Source organism: Peromyscus eremicus, chromosome 12, assembly GCF_949786415.1.
Source record: "Peromyscus eremicus chromosome 12, PerEre_H2_v1, whole genome shotgun sequence".
Lineage (NCBI taxonomy): Eukaryota > Metazoa > Chordata > Mammalia > Rodentia > Cricetidae > Peromyscus > Peromyscus eremicus.
The window spans coordinates 76,491,477-76,516,966 of record NC_081428.1 but is presented as its reverse complement, the minus strand read 5'-3'; the positions used below and the strand labels follow the sequence as shown (position 1 = coordinate 76,516,966).

General features: G+C 38.8%; 1 protein-coding gene across 1 annotated transcript in view; it reads left to right on the top strand.

Moving 5' to 3' along the window:
* Spidr (scaffold protein involved in DNA repair) overlaps positions 1-25,490 on the top strand; it is a 300,139-nt gene that overhangs the window by 24,142 nt on the left and 250,507 nt on the right. The window contains exons 2-5 of the mRNA XM_059276854.1: positions 1,007-1,162; positions 1,808-1,874; positions 5,035-5,211; positions 12,113-12,276. Of these exons, the coding sequence (XP_059132837.1) occupies positions 1,007-1,162; positions 1,808-1,874; positions 5,035-5,211; positions 12,113-12,276 (564 nt within the window). The remainder of the gene's footprint in view (positions 1-1,006; positions 1,163-1,807; positions 1,875-5,034; positions 5,212-12,112; positions 12,277-25,490) is intronic.

Below are 25,490 nucleotides of genomic sequence, written 5' to 3'. Positions count from 1 at the left end.
TTTCTGAAGTACAAATTTAGGTTGCTGGTAGAGTAGGCCTGATTTGCCAGCTTTTCAAATAAGATCTGCCCTTCTTACTATTCTCTTGGCTATCCAGTCTCTCAAGTAACTGAGAGAACTGCTCCTGCCCTTGCCTTTGTGGGAGTTAGTTCCTGCTACATTTTTTCCTTCCTGCTACCATCTTTCTGCTACCTACCTGGTCTTAAGGCAGAAGCCTGTGCCTTTGTGAAGGGAAGTCCTGCAGTCAGGAAGGAATTCACCCTTCTCCCTGGGGTGAGACTGGGGATGTCCTTGGAATAGCAGGAAGCCACATTCATTTCACCTTTTCTAAGGATTGTCCAAGATCTTGCTGACTACACCAACTGCAAGAAGGTAGATATGCGCAGTTAGTATAACAAAAGTTATATTTTGTTATGCTGAGGGTTATCATGCTAAGTCCATACTCTAAATTCCTAATTACGGTCCTAAGCCTATCTTCCCAAGGCTGCTTACCTGTGCGATGTATCTTAGCTGAAGGTCAGGTCCAGTTTCTAACAGAAGTCTCTGATTCGAGGGTCAGGATCTTGGAGGAGACTCTCCAGCTGCAGGGCAGATCAAAGTGGCATCTCTCCACAACATTGTTCTTAGTCTCTGCTTATATACTGTCCAATGGACATCATGGGGTTCTAGGACTATGCCTGCTTATCTTGTGTTAGTGACGTCACTGAATTCTTGTTATCAGGTGCAGCCTTGGGTGTAGTGAGGTTCTTGACTAAGCTGCTTGTACACGTCTAAAAGGCATTTTTTACTATGCTCATTATAGGATTGTTGATGTTTTGGCCTCACTCTGACGTTTGTTGACCAGTTATCAGTGGGTTTTTGGTTTTGCTATCTGGTTGCTATATCCATGTGAAGATTCAGATAACATTCAAAAGCTATGTTTTTATTATAACCATTCCTGGGTTCTAAATTGTTAATTTTTATAACAAGTTGGTTTTCTTTCTTTCTTTAATAATCACTTCTGCAGAGGAAAAGGAATTGGCGTGTAGAGCACCCATCCTTTCTAGAAGAGAGGCCACAGCAGTCGAGAAGAACAAATTTGAAGACAGTGGAAGCAGCTGCCTCTCTCTCTAAAGCATGGCTCAAGTGTGGAGAAGGATTTCAGGACACTTCTGAGACCCTGGTAGGAGGGCTATAAAATTGTTTTCATGATTGCAGAAGAACCCAGGTATCTAGCTATTGTACCTAGTTTCTTTGGAATTCTGTTATTTTTCAAAGCACTGCTTTTCTTTTTCATGTCTTGAGTTCCTTTAATAGTTGGGTCAAGTTAGTATTTCCCTCCATAGTCTTTGTAGAGTTTCTACTTGTTTGAAAATGAAGAATGCACACCGAGAATGCTGACAGGTATGAAATTATTGAGAATACTACTATTTATAAGGATTATATTTATGGAATGTCAGTTCAATTCCAGTTAATTTTTATATATCTTATAAATTACAGAGGAATGCTTTTATAAACTAAAGATAATATAGTTATAGGTAGTAATGAATGGTCAGTCATATATATGAGAAATCATTAACATTGACTATTATGTGAAATGTTTCAACAACTCAGCTTAGAGTCTAGAAAAATATGAAAATAATTTGTGTGTCTGTAAGGACTACATGTTTTAGGAATACTCAATTGGTGAATATTAAAAAGAAAAGCAGAAGAATACATCAAGGAGGGTATAATTTATTACTGAATATTTTACAAAATAGTACTGGTGTTTATCCTTTTTTCACATGAATCATATGTTAAATTATTTTTATTATTATTTTGCCTACAGTCATTAGGAAGTGAAAAGACAGCTATTACTGGAAAGTCCCTGGAATTATCTCCAAGTCCAAAGAAAGGTAACAATATTGTGTTTATCTATTTATTTATTTATTTATTTATTTATTTATTATTTATTTATTTATTTATTTAAATTATTTTACCCCTTTTTTAGAGACCATAACTTTGGAGTCTTTAGATTTATAGGCAAGCATTCTACTGCTGAACTAAAGTCCTAACCCCTAATATGTTGATTTATTGACAGATGAGGCTTAAGGCTATTTTTCTGTGATTTTTTTTTCATCCTTTTATGATGTCGCACTGTAGATGTAATTCTAAACAGTCTTATTAAATAAGAAACACAGAGCCAAATAAAGGGTTAAAAGCCCAAGAGGTCAGAGCACTAGGGAATAGCCTTTACTTACCAGCCACTGCCGTCCTTCCCCTGAGAAAGACCTACTTCCTGTGTGTCTGTATTTTTATTGACTTTCTGTTCTGCCTTCTCATTGGTTGTAAACCCAACCACATGACTTCTTCGTCACTGCCTGTCTATACAGACCTCCAGGTCTCTATGGTTGGTACTTGGATTAAAGGTGTGTGTCACCAAGCTGGCTATGTCCTTGAACACACAGAGATCTGCCTGCCATGTGATTGGATTAAGGGCATGTGTTACCACTGCCAGACTTCTTCTAAATGGCTTGCTATTAGCTCTGACTTCCAGGCAACTTTATTTATTAACATACAAATAAAATCACATTTCAGCACAAATAAAGTATCACCATATCGCACAGTTTGGATAGTTTGTATATTCAGGGTTGGCAATGTAAAAGGTATGTTTGAGAACTTGTTTTTCATCTCTGTCATAGTCTATGCTGTTCTTCTTTGTCTTACTGGGGACTACTAACATTTTGGTGTCCTTACTAGGTTTACTTTAACAACAGAATCAACTGCCTTTTATGGGATTACCTAAGACCATTGGAAAAAAGATATTTACATTATGATTCATAAATAGCAAAATTACAGTTACGAAGTAGTAGTGAAAATAATTTTATGGTTGAAGGTCACCACAACATGAAGAACTGTATTAAAGGGTCACAGTATTAGGAAGATTGAGAACCACTGATCTAATAGGATAGCTCAAGTTTAGAACTTAATAGTGCATAATTGAGGAACCAAATGGTCTGGTTTGAATTGTGATACCATAAAAATATTCACATGAAAAATAAATATATGACTTACACTATAGGAACCATTGCTACAAACTGCAATTTTTTTGCTTGGTGCATTATTAGTTATAGATACTTTCTAACTACAAATACAAGGAAGCTCTGTTTACAAAAAAGGGACTGATGTTTTCTCTTGCAGTAAGACATCCAGAGTCCAGCTATTTTGAGCTCTGTAATGTTAATATGGGATTGGTTCTGTTGGGTGAAAGGTGATAGTTTGGTATTTTAGGTCAAATTCTTGAGGAGAATGTTGGCTTTTATCCAATGAACTTTGCTTTCTTTGGGAAGATAGACATTTTGTAGGACCTTGGCTAGAACCTGTCACATAGATTACCAGTTATCTCCACTAAAGATGGTGTGATGAAGGTAGGGATTTTTATTTGTGCATATTGTTGCTAGTAAAATTAGAGTTGGTTGTAATGGGGAAGAGTGGGTATATATAACAGGTTACTATCATCTTCCCATCTCTATGGAGATGGATTAGAAGAGGTCTTTCAGTCTTCACTGATCTTGGGAAAACAAGCTAAATGCTCAAATCTCAGATTCTGCATCTGGGAAATAGGCCTAAGATTGAGGGTTTTCTTGGTCATTGTATTAAGTGAGCTAGGAAGATAGGTAAAATTCCTACTTCCAAGGTACTCCATTAATGCCGACAGTTGCTATTGTGTCTGATGGCATAAAGAGCTGTGTGTGTGCTTGCCCACAATTCTGTGTGCTGGAGTAACTATATGATCCAGAGACTAAACATTCTAAGCCATATTATCATTTCATTTCCCTTCACAGGTTTCTTTTCTTTTCCCCTCTTTTGAGATGTCTCATGTAACTCAGGCTGATGTTGAACTTGTTGTGTAACTGAGGCTGATCCTCTTACCTCTACCTCCCGAATGCTAGGAAAGCAGGAATGCACCACTGTGCTCTATTAGAGAATGCTGAGGGTTTGAACTCAGGGTTTCATGCACTCTAGACAAACCCTCTAACGATTGAGCTATTTCCATAGCCTGTGTTTTTTTCCTATGCAAAAATGTCCCTTTAAAATTTATAAAACACTGTCTTATACAATAAACTGGCAGAAGTCTTTTTGAAATATCTACTAGTAGTGCAGAATTATGTATTTCTTTTTACTAGTGCCAAATGCTCTTATATTTGTATCAATTTGTGTTTAATTTTTAAAATATAATATATGGAAAAAGGTGTGCTTTTTAAAATAAATGTAGTTTATGTATTTTTCTGGAGTTGTATATTCAGTTTTGGGAGAAAACTAAATATTAAATAAATTGCTACTTGCATTTAATTACAGGAGGTTCTTTTGAGATGATTTTCTCAGACCAGAACGTATTTGACTCATAATGTTTTTTATTATATGGATGATACACAGTATATTCTGAAAGGCTCAAAGAGTTTGTACCAGTGTATTCTATTTATAATATGGCTTTAGTTAAGCCAAGATAGAGACATAAAAGGCTTAGGAAAGAGGTCAATGGGAAAAGGTATGTAAAGCATTTTCTAGAATTGGTTCATTTTTAAAATAGCAGCTCCTAAAATGAGTTTAAAGTAGCCTATTGGTAGGAATTCCAAGCTAAAATTTCAAACAACAACCACCACCACCACAGCCCCCACCCTCCAAAATAAGAATCAAGCAAACAACAAAACCCAGCCACATTTATTTAGAATGTTGAGGAACAAATTTTTTTATGAGAGCTGGAAAATATAAGTAAGGAACATATTTCTGTAAACAATGTTTAGGGTCTGAGGCCTATGTCCATGACTGTTTCCTTATCTCTTTCTGTTTTAATTTGTCTCTTATAACTTATTTGAACTCCAGCTGTTGTTCTTGGCTTTAATTCAGAGAATCTGTGTGGGACTGCTCATGGAACATTGTGTAAGAAGATGTACCACAACATTGTTTTCATTGTCTTTAGAGTTTTTGTGATTGTGGCTTTGTCTAATTAATATGTATAAAATCTCATTCAGATAAATAACAACTGTCAGCTGATATTTGTCTTTTCTTCTGTAGCAGAAACAGCAGGTGAGAGTCCCAGTGAGGTGGCGGATATCACATGGAGTTCGAGTGGAAGTGATTTCTCAGACGAAGATAAGACCCTCCCTCAATTACAGAGAGATGGACGTGGCTATGTAGCAGACAGGTTTTGTAGCAGGATGATTTCATGTCCAGAAGATGGAGCCACTGAAGGTAAGTTCCTAGTTTTGTAAGAAGTCCAGTTTCTGTTAAATATAAGGTTCAGTAGTAGTGGAAACTTATATTCGTTTTATATATTTATTATGAATTATGACTTTACTGAGTTATATCCTCTGTATATTTCCTTATGTATTTCTCATAACAACTTAAAGAAATAGATGTTATAGTGGCTTCTTATTTTGTTTTCTCATTTTATATTTTGAGATAGAGTGGGTGTAGCCTGAGCTTGCCTTGAATCTGAAACCCTCTTGTGTTTGCTGTGGTGATACTTTGTGCTCTAACAAATAAAGCTTGCCTGGAGATCAGAGTATGGAGCTAAGCCACTAGTTAACCATAGAAGCAGGACAGTGATGGCACATACCTTTAATACTAGTACTTGGGATCTCATGCCTTTGATCCCAGTACTTGGGAGGCATATGCCTCTAATCCCAGCACTAGGGAGGGTTATCTAATCCGAGAAACAGGAAGTGATATGGCTGAGTGGAGAGAGGTGGGCGGAGACAGGAGTTCAGCCCCCTTTCAGGCTGAGGAGTCAGGGGAGGTAAGCAGTGGTTGTGGCTTGCTCCTTTGTCTCTCTGATCTTTCAGCGTTTATCCCAGTATCTGGCTCGGGATTTTATTATTAAGACCAATTAGAATTGGTGCCACATTTGGCGTCCAACTTTTGGGGCACAAATTCATGAAAAGCTGCTTGCCTGTGGCTTTACAGCCACCAGCACAGGCCGCAGCTGCACAGGACTGGAGTAACTACCCTGCTGGCTAAGGTTTTCCCTTCTTTTCCTCAAGCCTCTGAGTGAGTTGGGATTTTTCTGTTGCAACATATCTGCTGCAAACTCTGTAGGCTTTTGGGCTCTAAAAACTGTAGGAATTAGATGCTTTCGCACATTCCTCCTGTGGAGAGGGCTGGCTCTTTGACTTCTTCTCTTCTGGTGGGTTGTGGGTTTCCCTGGACCCCTCCTTGGGATGCTGCCATACTAGGTAACTGCCTTGAAAACTGCTAGGGCTTTGACTGTTCTATGTAGAACAGTTAGCCCCACGCTTCACCGTCATCTGAATCGTTATCGTTGGCAGATTTGGTGAGACAATTTCGAACTCTTAAAGGGAGAAATTAGTTAAAAGAGAGAATTTTTCCCACATTAAAAATGCTAATGTAGAAAGGCAATCTCTATATGATAACCACACCCTCTCTTTATGCCACACGCGAGCCTTGAATGCTTGGGACAGAATTGAAGAAATAGGAAAGAAAATTGAGTCATTTACTAAAGTCATACAGGGCCCCAAAGAAACCTTCACTGATTTCTTACAAAGATTGACTTCAGAAGCTAGACAGATAATAACTGCATCTCTGGCTTTTGAAAATGCTAATGCATAATACAAAAGGGTAATTAGCCTGTTAAAGGCAAGATCAACACCTGTGGAGGAATGATCTGAGATACAATCAATATTGAATCTCATAACTATGATGATCCTTGGATAAGAGAGGTGATTTTCAGAGGTTTGAAGAAAAATCAAAATGTCAAATGTTTCAATTTAGTAAACAAGGTCATCTAAAAAGGGAGTGTAAACAGGGCGTTCCTAGAAATATTGTTTTATCCAGGAATAATCTGATCAGAGGACCCCTCCCTTCTGGAGTATGCAGAAGGTGTGGCAAAGGCAGACATTGGATTTATGAATTTAGATCTACAAGGAACAGTCAAGTTAACCCTTTGACATTGGGAAATGCCTTGGGGAGCCTCTTGTAGGCCCCAATGTCAAATTTGGTTCAATCATTTCCTATCATGGAGGAAACTCCTTCCCAGAGCAATTAAAGAACCTAATGCCTATTGTAAGAAACCATACTGCTCTGGATGATAGAGCAGCTATAGAAGAGAGAACAAAAATTTCAGGAGAAACTATAATAGGGTATAAAAGGATAGATTATTCAGTCTACTTTTAAAAAGCAACTACTTGTTTAAAATACTTTACATTGCTATGAACCTTTGTATGCTGATACAAAGTTGAGATTATTTTTGTTAGAATATACTACTGTTGAACATACTGTACATACATTTCTAGTCTTGTTCAATGTATTGTACCTATACATATTATTTAACAATGTAATGCAAAATTGCTAGTCCTTGAAAGTTATTATTACAAACTATTTAAGATAATAAAGAAATGTTAGTAGTTAGTCACCTATTACAATTAAACTTGTGGTTTACAGTTTGCCTCTCAAGTACTGAGATTACAAACCTGTACCACTATGTTGCTGTTGGATGTCTTTCTGTATGTTGTGTGGCTCCCATTGGGTAATAAATAAAGCTGTTTTAGCCTATGGCAAGAAAGCTTACAGCTAGGCAGGAAATCCAAGCAGAGATATAGGGAGATGAAGGGTGAAGTTGGGGGAGACACCAGCCTGCTGCCGAAGGAGCAGCAAGATGGGTAACGCCACGGCCACGTGGCAACATATAGATTAATAGGAATGGGTTAATTTAAGATGAAAGAGGTAGCTAGCTAGCAAGAAGCTGAAGCCATAGGCCATACACTTTGTAATAAATATAAGCCTCTGTGTAATTATTTTATAAGTGGCTGTGGGACCGCGGGTGGGAGAGATTCATTCTGACCGTGAGGCCTGATGGGACACAGAGAAACTTCCCTCTACATTATGTGGCCTCTCCTTCATGTGTTTCCTTTTTTCTTTCTGTTTTATTGTACTTAATATGTTAGGTTTGATTCTCTCAGATTTAGTTGGTATTCTCTTTTTACTTTTTAATGCCAAGCCGGTTCTCCTAATTCCTATGCAATGCCACACCCATGCTTCTTCCTGGCTAATTTGTTATTAATGAACAAATATTACAACAATCAGTATGTTGTAGAAGTGTAACTTAGTAGTAAGTTTCAGTTCTGATGATACTTTATAGTGTATTGTGTTTATATTAAAACAAAACTTCTCAAAATTAGCACTATTGCTTTCAAAATAGGCTTGTTGCTTTTAACTCTGATAGTTCATTTTAGTTATTCTAGCAAAGTTAGGTTTGCTCAGACGTCTCTGGAAAGTGCTTAAAATCCATTGACCACTTTGAGTGCCATTCTGGCAACTACCACTGACATTTTAGTAGTTATCTGATAGGGTAGTATTTTACATTGTGTGTAAATTAAAAAAGCTGATAATTCTTACGTTAGTAATTTGGTCTTGTTGACTGAAACTCACTGTGATAAGACTCTTGGCTAATTTTTTACATGATTTAGAACAGGATTTCAATATTAAAAATTGTGCTTTATATTAATTATATTTTAATAAAACTGCTGTTTAAAACGTGGCTGCCCTCTTCTACTGAAAATGATATTCAGTAGGTTCTAACATTCTATTTGTAAATGGAAACATGCTCTGGGCTAATTATTTGAAATGAACTAACATTGCACTTAAGGGACTGAGAAGTAAGATAGTTGTGAGTTCAAAGCCAGCTTGGCTTACATCTGGAGTTCCAACCCATGCTTGGTTCCTTATTGATATCTTGTCCCAGAAAACAAAAAATTAGGGGTTGGGGAAATGACTACATCACAAAAATGTTGCTGCACAGGTGTGAGGACCTGATCTCGATCCCTAGTAGCCATGTAAAAAGAAAAAAGCTGAGTACAGTGTGTATCAGCACTGGTATGGAAGAGAAAGGAAGATCACTAGTGCATACTAACCAGCCAGGCCATCAAATCATCCACTTACGAAGAGATCCTGTCTCAACATGTAAGGTTGAAAGTGATATCAGAAGATACCTGACACTGACTTCTGGCCTCTACATACACGTACACAGAAGTGTATGTGCATCCTTACATACTAGCCGATGAATTAGAAACTAGAATACTTAAAAAATGAGATTATTTAACATCTTACTGACTTTTCTTATAAAGTTAATCCTCAGGTAGTAAAGAGTAAATGATCCTTTGGAGTATTTGAAGTCATGCACGTGGTTGCTGGGCTATCTCCATTTTTCAGTTCTCTCTTCCTAGTCTTCTAATTTTTTTTAAACCTTTAATGAATGACAAATGCTACAGTTATTGTGATTTTATTTTGTTTAAGATACGAAGCTGGGTGCTAAGTATGTTAGTTCTTTTTATATATACTCTTATCTCATGAGCTAAGAAATCTCTTCATTTTATTAGATGATTGGGACTTATAAAAGGTCACGTTATAACAGGTCATGTGAAGAGAGGCACATTTGTAAGTGCTCCAGTTGATAATTCAGACCTAGGGATGCCTCTGTTTAATTGTATACTGGTTACCAAACCTTTCTTCATTTCCTTTACAAATAATATCCCAGACCTAGGATTAGAGTGTCTTGATTACAGGATCCAGAATTGGGTTTAAGAAGGAAGAACTCTAAGTTAAAATTGTCAAAATATTTTTTTTCTTTTCTTAAAAATTCCTCTTTTTGGGCTTGAGGAGGTAGTTCAATTGGTAAACAAGATTTGAGTTCAACACCCAGAACCTGTGGTTTTAAAGTCATAAGCCCTGGTGTGGTGACACACTTTTAATCCCAGCACTTGGGAGGATCTGTGAGTCCAAGGCCACCTGGTCTCCATAGCAGGTTCCAGATCAGCCAAGGCTGTACTGTGAAACCCTATAAACAAAGGAAAATAAAACAGAAACCAGGCATGGCGGTGCATGAATCTCAACATTAGGGAGGCAGCTCGGTGGATCCCAGGGGCTCAGTGGCAGGAAGGCCTTGCTTTCTTAATAAATTACAGGTGAGTGAGAGACTCAATCTCAGAAAATATGTAGGGCAGTGCCTGAGGAACAACACCCACCTTGACTCTGGTCTGCACATGCACGTACTCACATGTACACACGTGTGCCCCCCACCCCGCCCTTAAACATGAACATATACCCAGATAATTTAGTCTTTTAGAACTTTTACAAAGCCCCTTAGTTTATTAAAGACCCAGTCATCATTTGTAAAGTGAATGGGATTACTATGGTTAGTAACAGAATTCCCATTTTGTTTCTGGTGTATCACTTAATTTCACTAACCACATTGCAATGTTGTTTTTTTGTGGGTTACTCAAAGTAAATACTGTTGTCTCTCTTCCATTTCTTTATTGTGACTGTTGACATCTAGATTGGTATGACAGATCCTTCTAAGACACTCATTCTGTTGAGTGAAAACCAGAGTTTGTGATGGGTGCTCCTCAGGTGTGTTGTGTGTGCTCTTCTTTAGCTCACTACGACTTCCTGCTGTGATAACGCAGCAGCTCAGAGAGTTTGTTGTGCACTACCCTGCCTGGCTTCGTCATGAGAAGTAAAGGTCTACTTTTTCACTGGTGATTTAACCTCTAGTTTTTTGTAATTAGTATAGTGGACTTTTACCGTATCTTCTCAGACCTTACCAGACTAAAAAAGCTATTCATTTATTTATTTATCTATTTAATAAAATTAATTAAGTAATTAATTTAGTTTTTCAAGACAGGGTCTCTGTGTAACAGCCCTGGCTGTCCTGGAACTCACAGAGATCCATCTGCCTCTGCCTCCTAAGTGCTGGGATTAAAAGTGTATTCTACTATGCCCAGCTTTATTAAAAAGTTATTTAAAATTTTGCCCCATGTTTTATTTGTTATTTTATTTTGTGTGTATATGAATGCCTGCATGTATGTAACTGTACCACGTGAGTGCCTGGTGCCTGTGGAGGTCAGAAGAGTGTATCTGGAACTTGAGTTACAGAGTTGTAAGCTACTGTGTGGATGCTGGGAACAGCCTGATTTCTCTGTAAGGGCAGCAAGTGCTTTTAATGGCTGAGCCATCTCTCCAGCCTCTTCTGTATTTAACTTTACTATTATTTTTTTTCTTTAACATTTTAAGTTCCAGCCAGGTACTAAATCTGGCACATTTTGAATGAACTATTCCTTCACTTTAGTGGAAGAAGAGAGTCTATGCCCTTCCATTAAGTGAGATGTAAATAGATCCATTATCTTAGCTCTTTGAGTATTTGTACTTTGAACTATAGGAAAGATTTATGTTATGTATTGTGCCTCACAGTTCAGTCCATCTGTGATAACTGCTTTCAGTTATTTAGGCATAGCAGATTAGATTTAGTACATTTAGTCATGTAATACATGTGCATAATATATCTGTCTTAAAAATTTGCTAAAGTTGTAATGAGATTATGAGGTAAAATGAATCTAAATTAGTTTAATTCCTTATTATGAAAGATACTTCTGGAAAAAATTCTTGTGTGGAGATACTTGAAGATGTTATTTCTTTTAATTTCAAAAATTTATTTTTTTCAGATTTATTTTTATTTTATTTATATGGATGTTTTGCCTTCATGCATGTTTGTGCACCACATGCATGCAGTACCCTTAGAAGCCAGAAGAGAGCATTGGATCCACTTGGAACAGGAATTGCAGACTTTTTAAAAACTGTGTGGGTTCCAGGAATTGAACCTGGGTTCTCTGCAAGAGCAGTCATTACTTCTAACTACTGAGCCTTCTCTCTAGCCTTGAAAAAGTTATTTCTAACAATGGACTCTATAAATAAACCATGGTTTGTTGATACGCTAGACTACTGAATTATGTAGAAGAATGAGATAGCTGTTATTGATGAGGGATCTCTTCATTATCTTAATTAAAGAAACGTCAAGATATGTAAGAAAGGAGAAATAGTATGTATCTCATTTTCTTAAACGTGCTGGAGAAACTACAAGGATTAAAAAACAAATGAATAACAGTAGTTCACTTATATTTGAGGTGGGGGTGAGAATTGGGAGGCATAGTGACCAGAGGTGAGAGTAGGAGTACAGTGTTCACTTGGTGTATTTATAAAAATCACCCAGTGCTATGCGTGCATCCACCATTGAGAGTAAGTTTTACAAAATAAATATTAGAGGCTATAAAATTAACAAAGTTAAAAAATTGTATTTTTTTAGATGAATTACAGTTTATTGACTGGGAGATCAACAGTGACATGGAAGATCCTGGAGGGCCCAGTGAATGGGACGATGGTGAGGGGGCCGTGGACATCTCGGATTGTGCTTCTTGTGCAAGCGGTCGTTCTTTTACAAACGATGACAGGCTCTGTGAGCCCCCTGAGGTAAGAATAATTGTGTGAACTCTTCTGTTCTCCTTATGACACTGGGTGAGGGTAGCATTTCTCTCCCTTAACCCCACCTTCTCAGGGCGGTCACTTCAACTCCCCACCTTCTCAGGGGCAGTCAGTCAGTCACTTCAACTCCCCACCTTCTCAGGGGCAGTCACTTCAACTCCCCACCTTCTCAGGGGCAGTCACTTCAACTCCTCACCTTCTCAGGGGCAGTCACTTCAACTCCCCACCTTCTCAGGGGCAGTCAGTCACTTCAGCTCCCCACCTTCTCAGGGGCAGCCATTTTAACTCTGGCTAGAGGATTTTGTTCTTCATGCTCATCTCTAAAGTGACAGGATCTCCTGCACTGAGCTCACATCCATCCATCTCTGTTCCTTGTGCTGCCCTTGTAGTCTCCCAGTACAGATATAGTGAGGTTTGTGACTAGTATTTAACATTTTCACATCGATAATATTGATGACCAAAGGCACTATTATTTCTTTCATAGCTTTTTTTTGTTTTCCTTTGGCGTACTATTATTTTTTTTGCTTAACCTAATTTAATGCTAATAATTAATTTGTCACTGTTGTTTGTTTCTGTTGTTAAGCTGTTTAGACATCATAGGGATTTTATCTCTTCTATTTTCTTAGAACTCTCTAGCCCAAAACCTCCTAGCCACTCTAGTTTGAATATAATGTTCTCACTAGTTGTGGATGTTGTTACCTTGGGGTCTCCCCTCACCATCTGTGCTAGTTATTGTTTTGTAGCTGTGACAGACTGCAGGTAAAAACTTCAGGGAGAGCCGGGCGGTGGTGGTCCATGCCTTTAATCTCAGCACTCGGGAGGCAGAGTCAGGCGAATCTCTGTGAGCTCAGGGCCAGCCTGGGCTACAGAGCGAGATCCAGGACAGGCACCAAAACGACACAGAGAAACCCTGTCTCAAAAAACCAAACCAAACCAAACCAAACCAAACCAAACCAAACCAAACCAAACCAAAACAACTATTTTTCCAGTTATTGTCAACAAGCCTGAAGTAGCCTCATTCTTGATCTTTTAAGATTTTTTTTATTGCTGGTTTTAAGCATTTTGATTGTGGTTTGCCTTGGTATGATTTGTTGGGTATTTGTCAAGATGCTAGTGAATGCAATGAATGTGTTTTTGGGAGTCCTCAAGACCAGTAAGTTCAGTATTGTTTTCTTTTATTTTGGTGGTACGGGAAAACATATATGCTGGTAACTTTATATATGCCAGACTAATACTAGGCCACTGAGGTAAGTGATCCTTAGCATGCTTTTACAATGGCTGCTTTAACAGTCTGAAGTAATATTTCATTGAGTTTTTTTTTGTTAAAAAAACATTTATTTAATTATTTGTGTGAGTATATATATGTGTACACATGCCTGTGGGTGCTCATGGAGGCCAGAAGAGGTCATCGGGTCTCCTGGAGTTGGAGTTATAGGAAATAGTGAGCCACCCAACATGGGTGCTGGAAACCAAACTCTGGTCCTTTGAAAGAGCAGTGAGTGAATACTCTTAATCATGGAGCCATTTTTCCAGCTCCTCATTGGGATTTTAATTTGCATTTCTTGGAAGTCTACTAAAGATTTGTACTTTTGGTCATTTATGTGCTTTGTTACAAATTAAGGTTTCTAAATAAAATAAAATAAAATCAAAAACCCAAAAGACCAAAAAAACACCCCAAAATAGAACTACCCTATATATAACCCAGCAAATATACATCTGGGTATGTATGCAAACAAATTGAATCAGTGTGATGAAGATTTTTCTGTACTCCTGTTGTCCTTGTTTGCTTTGCTTTTTGTTGCTGTGAAAAAAACTGAACAAAGGCAACTTGGGAGAGGAAGAGGAGTCAAGGCAGGAATTCAAGGAAGGAGCCTGAAGCAGAAACCACTGAGAAATGCTACTTAATGGGTTGTTTCCCTGGCTTATTGACTACCTTTCTTATACAGTCCACGTTCACGTGCTTAGGAATGGCACCCCCTAGAGTGGGCTTGACCTCCCTCTCATCAATTAAGAAAATGCCCCACAGACATGCCCAGAATGCACAGTCTGATGAATCCAGTTCTTAAATTGAGATTTTTTTCTCTTCCCAGTTATGTCTAGTTTTGTGCCAAGTTGTCAACAACCATGACACCCCTGTTATTGCAGAATATTCATCATAGCAAGATGTTGAAGCAACCTAGGTGTTTAGACTCGAATGAATGGGCAGATAAAATGTTATATATGTGATCAATACTATTCATCCCTTAAAAAGAAAGGAATTCTGACATTTGTAGCAACATTGGTGAGCTTAGATGACATCTGTTAACTGAGATAAATCAGACACATATGAAGGCAAAACAGGTTTAGTATCCCTTATTTGGGGTTGTTTTAGATAAAAATGTATTTTAGATTTCAGACCATTTGCATACCTATAATGAGTTATTTTAGATATGGGAACAAAGTCTAAACATGAATTCAGTGGTGCTTGGTATACAACCATGTACATAAGGACTGAAGGAAATTTATACAATGCTTTTAGTGTGCCTGGCTTTTGACTATAATTCAATACATGAGATCAAGTATGCAACTTTCCACTTGGGGTGTCCTGTCAGTTACTCAGTAAATTTCCGATTTTGGAATTTGTATTTTTGAATTATGGATGCTTAACCTGTATTACTATGGGGCAACTTGGGAAGGATTGATATTATATATGTTTGGTTTTTGAGAAAAGGTCACACTGTGTTGCTCTGGTTGGCCTGGAACTTACTCTGAAGACCAATTGGCCTCAGACTCACAGAGGTCCATCTGCCTCTGCCTCTCATGTGCTGGGATTAAAAGTCTATACCTCTAAACTTGGGTTGATGTTAATTCTCAGAACATTTCTTAGACTACATTATGGAAGCTGTTGTTCAAATCTTAGATGGCCTTTTAATAAAAAACCCAGAGCCAGATATTAGGGTGAAAGCTGAAAGATCAGAGAAGCGGAACAGTCACAGCCACTAGTTCTTACCTCTACAAAATCCTCAGCCTAAAGAGAGTGAGTTCCTGTTTCCTCACACCTTATATACCTTTCTCTGCCTTGCCATATTACTTCCTGGGATTAAAAGGATGTGTGCTTCCCAAGCAAAGGCATGAGATCTCAAGTGCTGGGATTAAAGGTATGTGCCACCACTGCCTGACCTCTATGTCTAATCTGGTGACTGGCTCTGTCCTCTGATCCTCAGGAAAGTTTATTAGGGTACATGATATATTACCATAGAAGCCATAAGTCCTGGGCTTTTCTTTGATATAACATTTTATACTTCCATGTATTTGCATAGAATTTTATTTTTTAACAGCTGGACAATATTCCATAGTGTATCTGTATCACATTTTCCTTATCTATTTGTCAGTGGAAGGACATAGGTTGTTTCCATTTTCTAGCTGTTGTGAATACAGTAACAGTGAACATGCTGAGCAAGTATCTGTGGAGTAGGATGCTGAATCCTTTGGGCACCTGACAGAGCGTGTATATCTGGGTCATATGGTAGAATTATTTTTAGTTTTTTTTTTTTTTTTTTTTTTTGGTTTTTCGAGACAGGGTTTCTCTGTGTAGCTTTGCGCCTTTCCTGGAACTCACTTGGTAGCCCAGGCTGCCCTTGAACTCACAGAGATCCACCTGGCTCTGCCTCCCGAGTGCTGGGATTAAAGGCGTGCGCCACTACCGCCCGGCTATTTTTAGTTTTTTTGAGGATGTTCCACACTGCTTTCCAGGGTGGCTAGACCAGTTTGTAATCCCAGCAACAGTGAGTGAGGGCACCCCTTTTCCCACATCCCTTCTACCACTTTTCCTCAGTTGTTGAAATTTTCCATTCTGACTGGGGTAAGATGAAATCTCAAAGTTGTTTTGACTCCCTCACAGTGGGGACTCCCTCCCAGGCTCTGGATTAGGCACAAGTCACACCCAAACACAGAGAGATCCTTTATTAAACAGGGAAGAAAAGTTGAAGTGGCTGCTTTCTGACTCAGGCAGAAACCAGCAGCAAATAGGAGGGGAGGGTCTGTGTTAGAATGGGCTAGGATGTGGTGGTAATGGAGATGGGGATGAGGGAGAAGGGGACAGGAACCAGGGAAGGAGGAAGGGGCATATGACCCAGAGGGACAAGCGACCGCCTCGGGATAGAGAGGAGACAGACCTAGCACATAGGAAAATGGCGATTTATAAAGGTAAAATGGGAAACCCCGTGTTAGGATGAGGTGTTCAGTTGTAATTGGGCATGCTAATAAGGTGAACCAAAGGGAGACTTTTTATTGCTGGACTTTGGTAGTCAGCCTCAGGAGAAGAAAGAGGCCAAATAAGGGACTAGACCTTGGTGGCCAGCTTTAGGAATGTAATCAGATGGTTTTTAGCAAGGCAGAAGGAATGGGTGAAAGGGCAAGGCCTGCCAGAGCCGTCTGCATCGAGAGGGCTAGTGTCCCTTCAACTTCTTAGCTGTTTTTCTTTTTCTTTTTTTAGAAACGCTATGTTCAGATCCCTAGCCCATTTTTAAAATGGGACGTTTGCTTTTTTGACTCTTTGTTTTTTGAGTTCTTCGTATATACCTCTGTCCAGGGGTATACCCGGCAAAGATTCTCTCCATTCTGTGGGCTTCCTCTTCCCCCAGGTGATTGTTTCTTTAGCAGTGCAGAATCTGTTTTGACAAGTCTCACTTGTCAATTATTGGCCAGAAAGTCTTTTCCTGCACCTATATCATGTAGGCTACCCATGCCCCCATGTTTTCTTCTAACAGTTTCAGGTTCAGGTTTCACATGTAGATTTTGATGCATTTGGAGTTAGTTTTGTGCAAGGTGGTTTTGATAGCTACAGGTCTATTTTCATTCTTTTGCATGTGGACAACCAGTTTTCCAAGAACCATTTGCTGAAGGTGCTTTTTTCCCTTGAGCTTATGTTTTTGGCATCTTTGTAAAATACTAAATGGCTGAAGTTATGTGTACTATTGTTTTGGTCTTTGATTTTGTTCTGTTGGTCTACAGTCTTTTTTTTTATATTTAAAAGTATTTTTAAAAGTTATATTGATTGCAGTTATTGTATTGTTAATTTTTGGTGTTGTTGTTTGTAATAAATTACACCTTCTTATTTCTTTCTACTGTCCCTTGGGTTATGCTCATTCTTCTTTTCAGCCTAATAAATTGCTTCTTGTATTTTCTTTAGATGTATTACATTCATTTATGCTGTTGAATATTTGTTTAATGATGCAAAGATGTGTTGCATTCTTTTATGTTTCATTCAACTCTGTAAAACTGTGTTATTTTGCCTGTCTAAAACACCTGATTGGGCTAATAAAGAACGTCCAATAGTTAGGCAGGAGAAAGCGTAGGTGAGGCTGGCAGGCAGAGAAAATAAATAGAAGAAGAAATCTAGGCTTGGGAGAAGAGAAAAGAGGGATGATTGAGGAAAGGAGGAGAGGAAGATGCCAGGGGCCAGCCGCCCAGCCACAGAGCCAGCCATGGAGTAAGAAGGAAGGAGAGATATATAGAAAAAAAGGTTAAAAAGTCCAGAGACAAAATGTAGTTAAAGAGAAATGGGATCGTTTAAGTTAGAAAAATTGGCTAGAAACAAGCCAAGCTAAGGCCAGGCATTTGTAAGTAAAAGTAAGTCTCCATATATTTGTTTGGGAACTGAGTGGTGGGTCCCCAAAGAGTAAAAAATAACCAACTACAGTTTATATCATGGATAATTTTTCTTTGTGTTTCAACTATGGAAGTTAATTTTGCTGGGTACAGTAGTCTACGTTGGTATTCCGGTTCTACTGGCTTTTAGAGTTTCCACTGAGAAACCAACTGCCATTATGACTGGTTTCCTTGTATGTGTGGCTTGTGTTTCTTCTCTTGAAGCCTTCAATACTCTTTCTTTGTTCTGTATTTTACTGTTTTAACTATATGCTGTGGGGATTTTCTTTTCTGGTCTTATTTTTTTTGGTGTATCTGTGTGGTTGTGTCTTTCCTTAGTTTGGGGAAGTTTTCTTCCCTGATCTTGGGATTCTTCTCCCTCATTTACTCTTGTAATTCCAAGGTTTGGTTTTTTTTTCATGCTGTCTAACATCCTTTCCTGTCTTTATTAAATTTTTTGTATTCTTTGCTTATTACATCTTGATCATCTCCTTTATATTTAAGTTGATAATCTGTCTTTTGTTTGATGATTCTACTTATTACGTTTTTCTTTTAAGTTTTCTAACTAGGTTTTGAGTTTTTCAATTCCATTTTTATTTCAGCTTGAGTTCTTCTATATCTTTCTTGAATTCCACTTTCAAATCCTGGTGGTTTGTTTTTGTCATTTTCTTCAACTTTGTGTTTTCTTTGGCATCACTTAGGTGCTTATTCTTGTTACCTTCCTTCTCTTTGAGTTCATTGAGCTGTTTCTTTGTGTCGTCTTTAAAACTCCTTGGATTCTTTGATGATTTTTGTGCTTATTCTTTTAAATTCTACATTCTGAGGTTCATTGGCAGATACTTCTGTAGGAATGGTAGATTTTTGGGAGGGATACTGCCTTGAGTTTTCAACTTGTATTTTTGGGATGAAATCTGGGTACATGAATTTTCTTTGTGAGTGCTATGTCTGATAATGGTCAGAACAGATTGGGGCAGAGGAAATGATGTGCAGGTCTTGAGGTTGGTTGTGCCTTTAGTGGAATAAAGAGTACAGAGGACTGGGCTAGTGTGCAGGATGTGTGTCCTGGACCAGGTTTGGAATTTGGGGTAGACTTGGGAGTACGGTGGTTTCCAAGAGGGGAGGATCAGGTGGGTTCACATTGCTTGATCCTGGAGAAGGATGTGCAGGAGGATTTGGCTGTTTGGAGAGGTTGGATTTGTCCAGAGGGCCCTGTAGGTTGCAGGCAGGGAGGGCAGGTCCTGATGGAAGCCTCTAGGTGCAGGCAGGAAGGAGTGGGGGGGGTGTATGTCGCATATCAGATATCCTGCATATCCTATATTTACATTATTATTCATAACAGTAACAAAATTATAGTTATGAAGTAGCAACGAAAATAATTTTGTGGTTGTGGGTCACCACTACATGAGGAACAGTATTAAAGAGTCACATCATTAGGAATGGAATGTTGAGAGCTACTGGTATAGAGACTGGTATAGAGATTCCATGCTTTCTGTGAGGCACCACAGTTTTCAAGACTGTCTTCCAACTTCCTGGTGGCAGCAGAACTGATGTCACTGACGTCTTCCCTTTGGGTTTCTCTCCAGATCTTACTCTTGCTTCTCTCTTTTCTTTTTTTCCTCCAATATTTCTATTTTAAAGTTTTTCTGTACAATATATTTTGGTCATACTCCCACCTCCCCAGGACCTTCCCATCTTTCTGGATACCCAACTTCATGCTCTCTTTTTCTAAAAAGAAGGAAAAACAAAATTTAAACAAACAAAATTCAGTAAAAGAAAAAGTAACAAAAATATAAAACTGTCGCCGCACACACACACACACACACACACACACACACAGAGAGAGAGAGAGAGAGAGAGAGAGAGAGAGAGATTTACTCAGTTTCGTTTTGGCCAAGTATTTCTAGGTATGAGGTTCCTGTACAGCAGTAGCTGGTCCCAAAAAAATAGGACCCTTCCTACTTAAAATAAAGCCCTAAATAAAACTACTGGGGAATAGCTTGGAAGTTGAGCTGGTTGGTCAGTTTCCCATCCTGAGTGTTGCTATGTGACCCTCTGTCCCAGGGTCTGATTTAGACACACCTTCTAGTGTATCTAATCATGCACAGCTTCTCCCCACATTTGCTCATTCAAGTTCCTAAGTGAAAAAGGAAAGATTACAAACAAGAAAACAATCAGGAACCAGTTCCCCTAAATATTTTTGATGTTTCTGCACTCTGGCCAGGACAGAACTACAGATAAAAGTAGGGACATTCTGGCTTCTATCCAAGAACAAACTGGTTGTCCAGAACAGGAAGCAGAGTTGCTGGGTTTTGGAGTCATGTGCCAAAACTGCCTGACTGATTTTTTTCTCCTCTCCTCATCCTTAGTTTAGGGTGAGGTTAGTCCCTAGAAGTAGTACACAAAATATTTTTTTCTTCAGTTTGTTGGCATTTTGAAGTATTTTCTGTGTTATCCTGGGATCTTTTGTTTGACCCATTGGCTAGTCTTGACTATGTTGTTTATATGTTTTAAAATTTCCCAGTTTTTGCCTGTGTTTTACATGGATTTTTATTCTAATCTTGTAGCATAGCATACTTAGATTTCACCCTTTTGTATTCAGTTTTATAGCCTAATATGTGATTTGTCTGGAAGAATGTTCCATATGCATTTGAAAAGAATTTGTATTCTGTTTTCGGGCAGACCATTTTTCAAGGTATCTCTTTGGTCTCATTGATGTTTTTCGAGGAGTTGGGAATATAATGTTGTTAGCTAGCATGGCTAAGGTCCTAAATTCACTGCACCATAAATAAGTAGACATGTATGTAAACAATTAGAATAGCAATTTCTTAGAACAGTTCAGTTCTTAATTTTCTTCATCGTTTGCCTAGTTTTCTAATCTATCATTAAAAGCAAACTGATGTCTCCAACTATTGTTATACTGTCTATTGACCTTTTTTATTTGTCAATTTTGTTATTACATTTCCCTCTAGTATAAAAGTGTTTGGCCTCATTTGGTGGTGCATACCTTTAATCTCACTAATTGGGAGTCAGAGGTAGGTGGATCTCTTGTTAGTTCAAAGCCAGCCTGTTCTATATAGTGAGTTCCAGGCCATCCAAAGCTACATAGTGAGATCCTGTCTCAAAAAATAATAAAAAAAGGGGTCTGATTTAATTTATTTGTCTTTTATCTTATTGATAAGTGTTATTCATGCATATTACTTTGATTTCATTTCAACATGTTTCAGAACCCCCCGCCCCCCACACACACACTATTTGGTCATTCCTGATTTATTGTTTAGTATATTTTTCTTTGTAAGTCAATTTTGTTATTGCTTATTTCCATTTTTCTTTTTTCAATTAGATGTTGTTTTAAATCTCTTTATTAGTTCTTTGAAAATTTAATAGTGTATTTAATCATATTTATCTCCCCCAACTACACTCAGATCCACTCCCACTTTGTGTCCTTTTTTCCCCCTTAAACCTATTACACATACTTTATGTGGCCCATATACTTTTTGATGTGTGGCCTACCACTGGAGCATGAGCAACCCACAAGGGACCACACCCTTAAAGAAAACTGACTCTTCCTTTTTCACCAGCTGTCAATTGCCAGTCGCTCCTTAGCTAGTAGTGAGACTTCATGTCCACCTTCCCTGTCCATGCTGGTATTTTGTCTGGTTTGAGCGTGTGCAGGTCTGGAGCATGCTGTGTCTGGAGCATGCTATGTATGATTGCTCTGTTGTTTCCAGAAAACACTGCTGCTGTATAGCCATCCACTGCCTCTGGCTCTTACAGTCTTTCTGCTTCCTTGCCAGCAATAATTCCAGAGCCTCAAAAGGAGGGGGTATGATATGGATGTCCTATTTAGGGCTGATTATTCCACAGGCATATTCTCTATACCTTACCCAGTTGTGGATCTCTGGGTTCATCACCATCTACTGCAAAAAACAAAAAACAAAAAACAAAAAACAACTTCTCTGATGAGGCTTGAGGGATGCACTAATCTGTGAATAAAACATTGAGGCATTGGGAGTCTTAAATACCATGCCCATTTATCAGAGTAGATTCTCCTCTAGGGCTTATGGTCTCTCTAGCCATAGATTTTTACCTCAGTACTGGTGTCAGATATGGGCTTCAACTTGTGGGATAGGCCTTAAGTCCAAAAGGAGAGTGCTTGGTTACTCCCATGACATTTGTTCTTACCAGTGGGCATGTCTTGCCTGGTAGGTTGTTGTAGCTTGCAAGGTTCACGGCTGGTTAAGATTGGTGATTGCTTTTCTCCTCTGGTAGCATACATAGCACCTTCCAGCACTAGGAAAGCTATTTAGTAGCGATGAAGCTTCCCAGTAGTTAGTACCAGCTTGATTTCTCCATGTTCAGTGACTCAATGTGTCTTAAGGATTAGGGTACCATCAAGTTCTGGAGGATAACCAGGAACCTTGGCAGTAGCCTGTAATGCTTAAGGGGTCTGTGAGACCTAACTGCCCAACAGCTCCAAAAGAGATAACTGATTTGTGGTGGTTTGAGTGAGAATGGCCCCCATAGGCTCACGTATTTGAATACTTGGTCCCTAGTTGGAGGAACTATTTGGGAAAGATTAGGAGGTGTAGTCTCACTGGAGAAGGTGTGCCATTTCCCATTTAGGTCTCTCTGCCTCCTTCTTGTGGGTTAGATGTAAGCTCTCAGATAGTGCTCCAACTTCATGCCTGCCCAGCTGCTGTCATACTTCCCACCATAATGGTCATGGACTTACCCCTTGAAACTGTAAGTCCCCAATTTACTCTGTAAGTTGTGTTGGTTATGGTGCCTCTTCATAGCAATAGAAAAATAATCAAAACACCATTCCTGGCACTGGACTTTTTAATCCATTAGTCTGTGGTGTCTAGTGGGGCATTGCTGCCCATTATTTGGTAGCTCCACCTATTCTTTTTATTTATATGTATTTCAACAAGCTTCTACACTAGTCATCCTTTCCCAACTACGTTTTTAGGTGTTTGTTGGTCTTGTTTTTCCAAGGCCTTCAGGTATATCATTAACATTGATTCGAGCCTGGTGGGGTGGTGCACACACCTTTAATCCCAGCACTCAGGAGGCAAAGGGAGGCAGATCTTTATACTTTCAAGGTCAGCCTCATCTACAGAGTAAATTCTAGGACAGCAAGAACTGTTACACAGAGAAACCCTATCTGAAACAACAACAACAAAAAGAAAAGAAAAAAGAAAAAGGATATTGATTTCAGATCTCTCAAATTTTTGATGTGTGCACTTAGTGCTATAAACTTTCCTTTTAGGAGGAGTGTCTTTATTGTGTCTTATTTTCGGTAGTGTTTGTTTTCATTTTCATTCAATTCTAGGATTTTTTTAAAAAAATTTCCTTTCTAAATTCCTTAACCCAGTTACCTAGTAGTTTAGTTTTTTTTTTTTGTTGTTGTTGTTGCTTGTTTTTTACATTTCTGTGAGTTTGTATCCCCCCGACCCCCTTGGGAGTGTTTAGGGGGCCTTCCTTGATTTTTTTTTTTTAATGTTGTAGTTTCATTTTCTTCCAGTTCTTAAAATTTGTCAAAATCCCTTTTGTTTCTTCCTTGACCCACTCATTATTCAATAATGTATTGTTTAGTTTCCATAAGTCTGTAATTTCTGTAGCTTCTATTGCTTATTTCTTGTGGTGAGATTGAATGCAGGGTGTTATTTAACTTTTTGTATATTTGTTGATCTTGCTTGTCCCTTAATATTTGGTCGGTTTTGGAGAAAGTTCTATGGAGTGTTGAAAAGAAGGTGTATTGATATTAGAATAGATATGCCTAGTTTTTTCTTAGTTCCATTTACTTAGAATACCTTTCCCCATCCTTTTAATCATTGATGGTGAGGTGTTTTTTGGAGTCAGGAAAAAGATGAGTCCTGTTTTATTTTTTTTAAATTTTTATTTATTCTCTCATATAATACATCCTGACTGCAGCCTCCCCTCCCTCCACTCCTCCCAATCCCCCCCCCCCCCCAGCACCATCCCTGGATAAGACAACCTAGTAGGAAGAAAAGGGCCCCATGACAGGCAAAAGAGTCAGAGACATCCCCTCTCCCACTGTTAGGAGGGCCACAAACACCCCAAGGTAAACAACCCCAATATGTATGCAGAGGGCCTTGTGCAAACCCATGCAGGCTCTGTGGTTGCTGCCTCAGTCTCTGTGAGCCCCTGTGAACCTTGATTAGTTGATTCTGTGGGTCATGTTTTCCTGGTGAACTAGAACCCCCTGGCTCCTACAGTCCTTCTTCCTGCTCTTCTGCTAGGGGTCCCCAGCTCTACCTAATGTTTGGCTGTGGGTCTCTGCATTTGCTCTCATCAGCTGCAGGAGGAAGTATTTCTGATGACAACTGGATAAGGCACTGATCCATGAGTATAGCATAATATCATTAGGAATCATTTAATTGATTTTTTTTCTCAGTTGTGTTTGTTTCTTCCAGATCCTGGCCAGATCCAGGCAGTGTAGGGCATTAGCTCCCTCTTGTGGCTTGGGCCTCAAATTAGACCAGTCATTGGTTGGCCACTCCCATAAGCTCTGAGCCACCATTGCCCCAGGGCATCTTGCAGGCAGGACAGGTTTTGGGTTGTAGGTTTTGTGGCTGGGTTGTTGTCCCAGTGCTACCACCAGGAGCCTAGCCTGGTTAAAGAAGATGTTTGGTTCAGGCTCCATGTCTTCTATTACTCTTTAGGGTCACCCTCATAGGCTCCAGAAAGTTTCCACTGCAGTGGGCTTCCATATCACTCCTAAATGCTCAAGTTGTCTCTGCTACTACTCTCTCCCTCAGTCCCTACCCCACCTGATTCTGCCTGTTTCCATTTCCACCTCCCAAGTCCATCCACAAAATCTATCCTATCTCCCTTTCCCAGGGAACTCCATGCATCCCCTCAGAACTCTCCTCTTTATCTAACTTCTCTGAGTCTGTGGATTGTGTGTGATTATCCTTTAATTAACAGCACATATCCATTTATAAGTGAGTACATATCATGTTTGTTTTTCTGGGTCTGGGTTGCCTCCCTCAGGATGATTTTTTTCCTAGTTCTATCTTTTTGCCTGAAAATCTCATAATGTCATTTTTTTTCCCTGAAAGTTGGGTAATACTGTGTAAATATACATTTTCTTTATCCATTCTTCAGTTGAGAGACATCTAGGTTTTTTCCACTTTCCAGCTATTATGAATAAAGCCTCTATGAACATAGTTGAATAAGTGTCCTTATCATATAGTGGAGCATCCTTTGGGTATATGCTCAAGAATGGGTATAGCTAGGTCTTGAAGTAAATTGATTCCTGATTTTCTGAAGAATTGCCGTATTGATTTCCATAGTGACTGTACAAGTTTGTACTCCTACCAGTAATGGGAAAGTGTTCCACTTACTCCACATCCTTGCCAACGTGAGTTGTCACTTATGTGTTTGATCTTAGCCATTCTGACTGGTGTAAGTTAGAATCTCTGGGATGCAGTCTGCATGATCATGGTGGATGATCTTTTTGATGTGTTCTTGGATTCAGTTTGTGAATATTTTATTGAGTATTTTTGCATCTATGTTCATGAGGGAAATTGGTCAGTAATTCTCTTTCT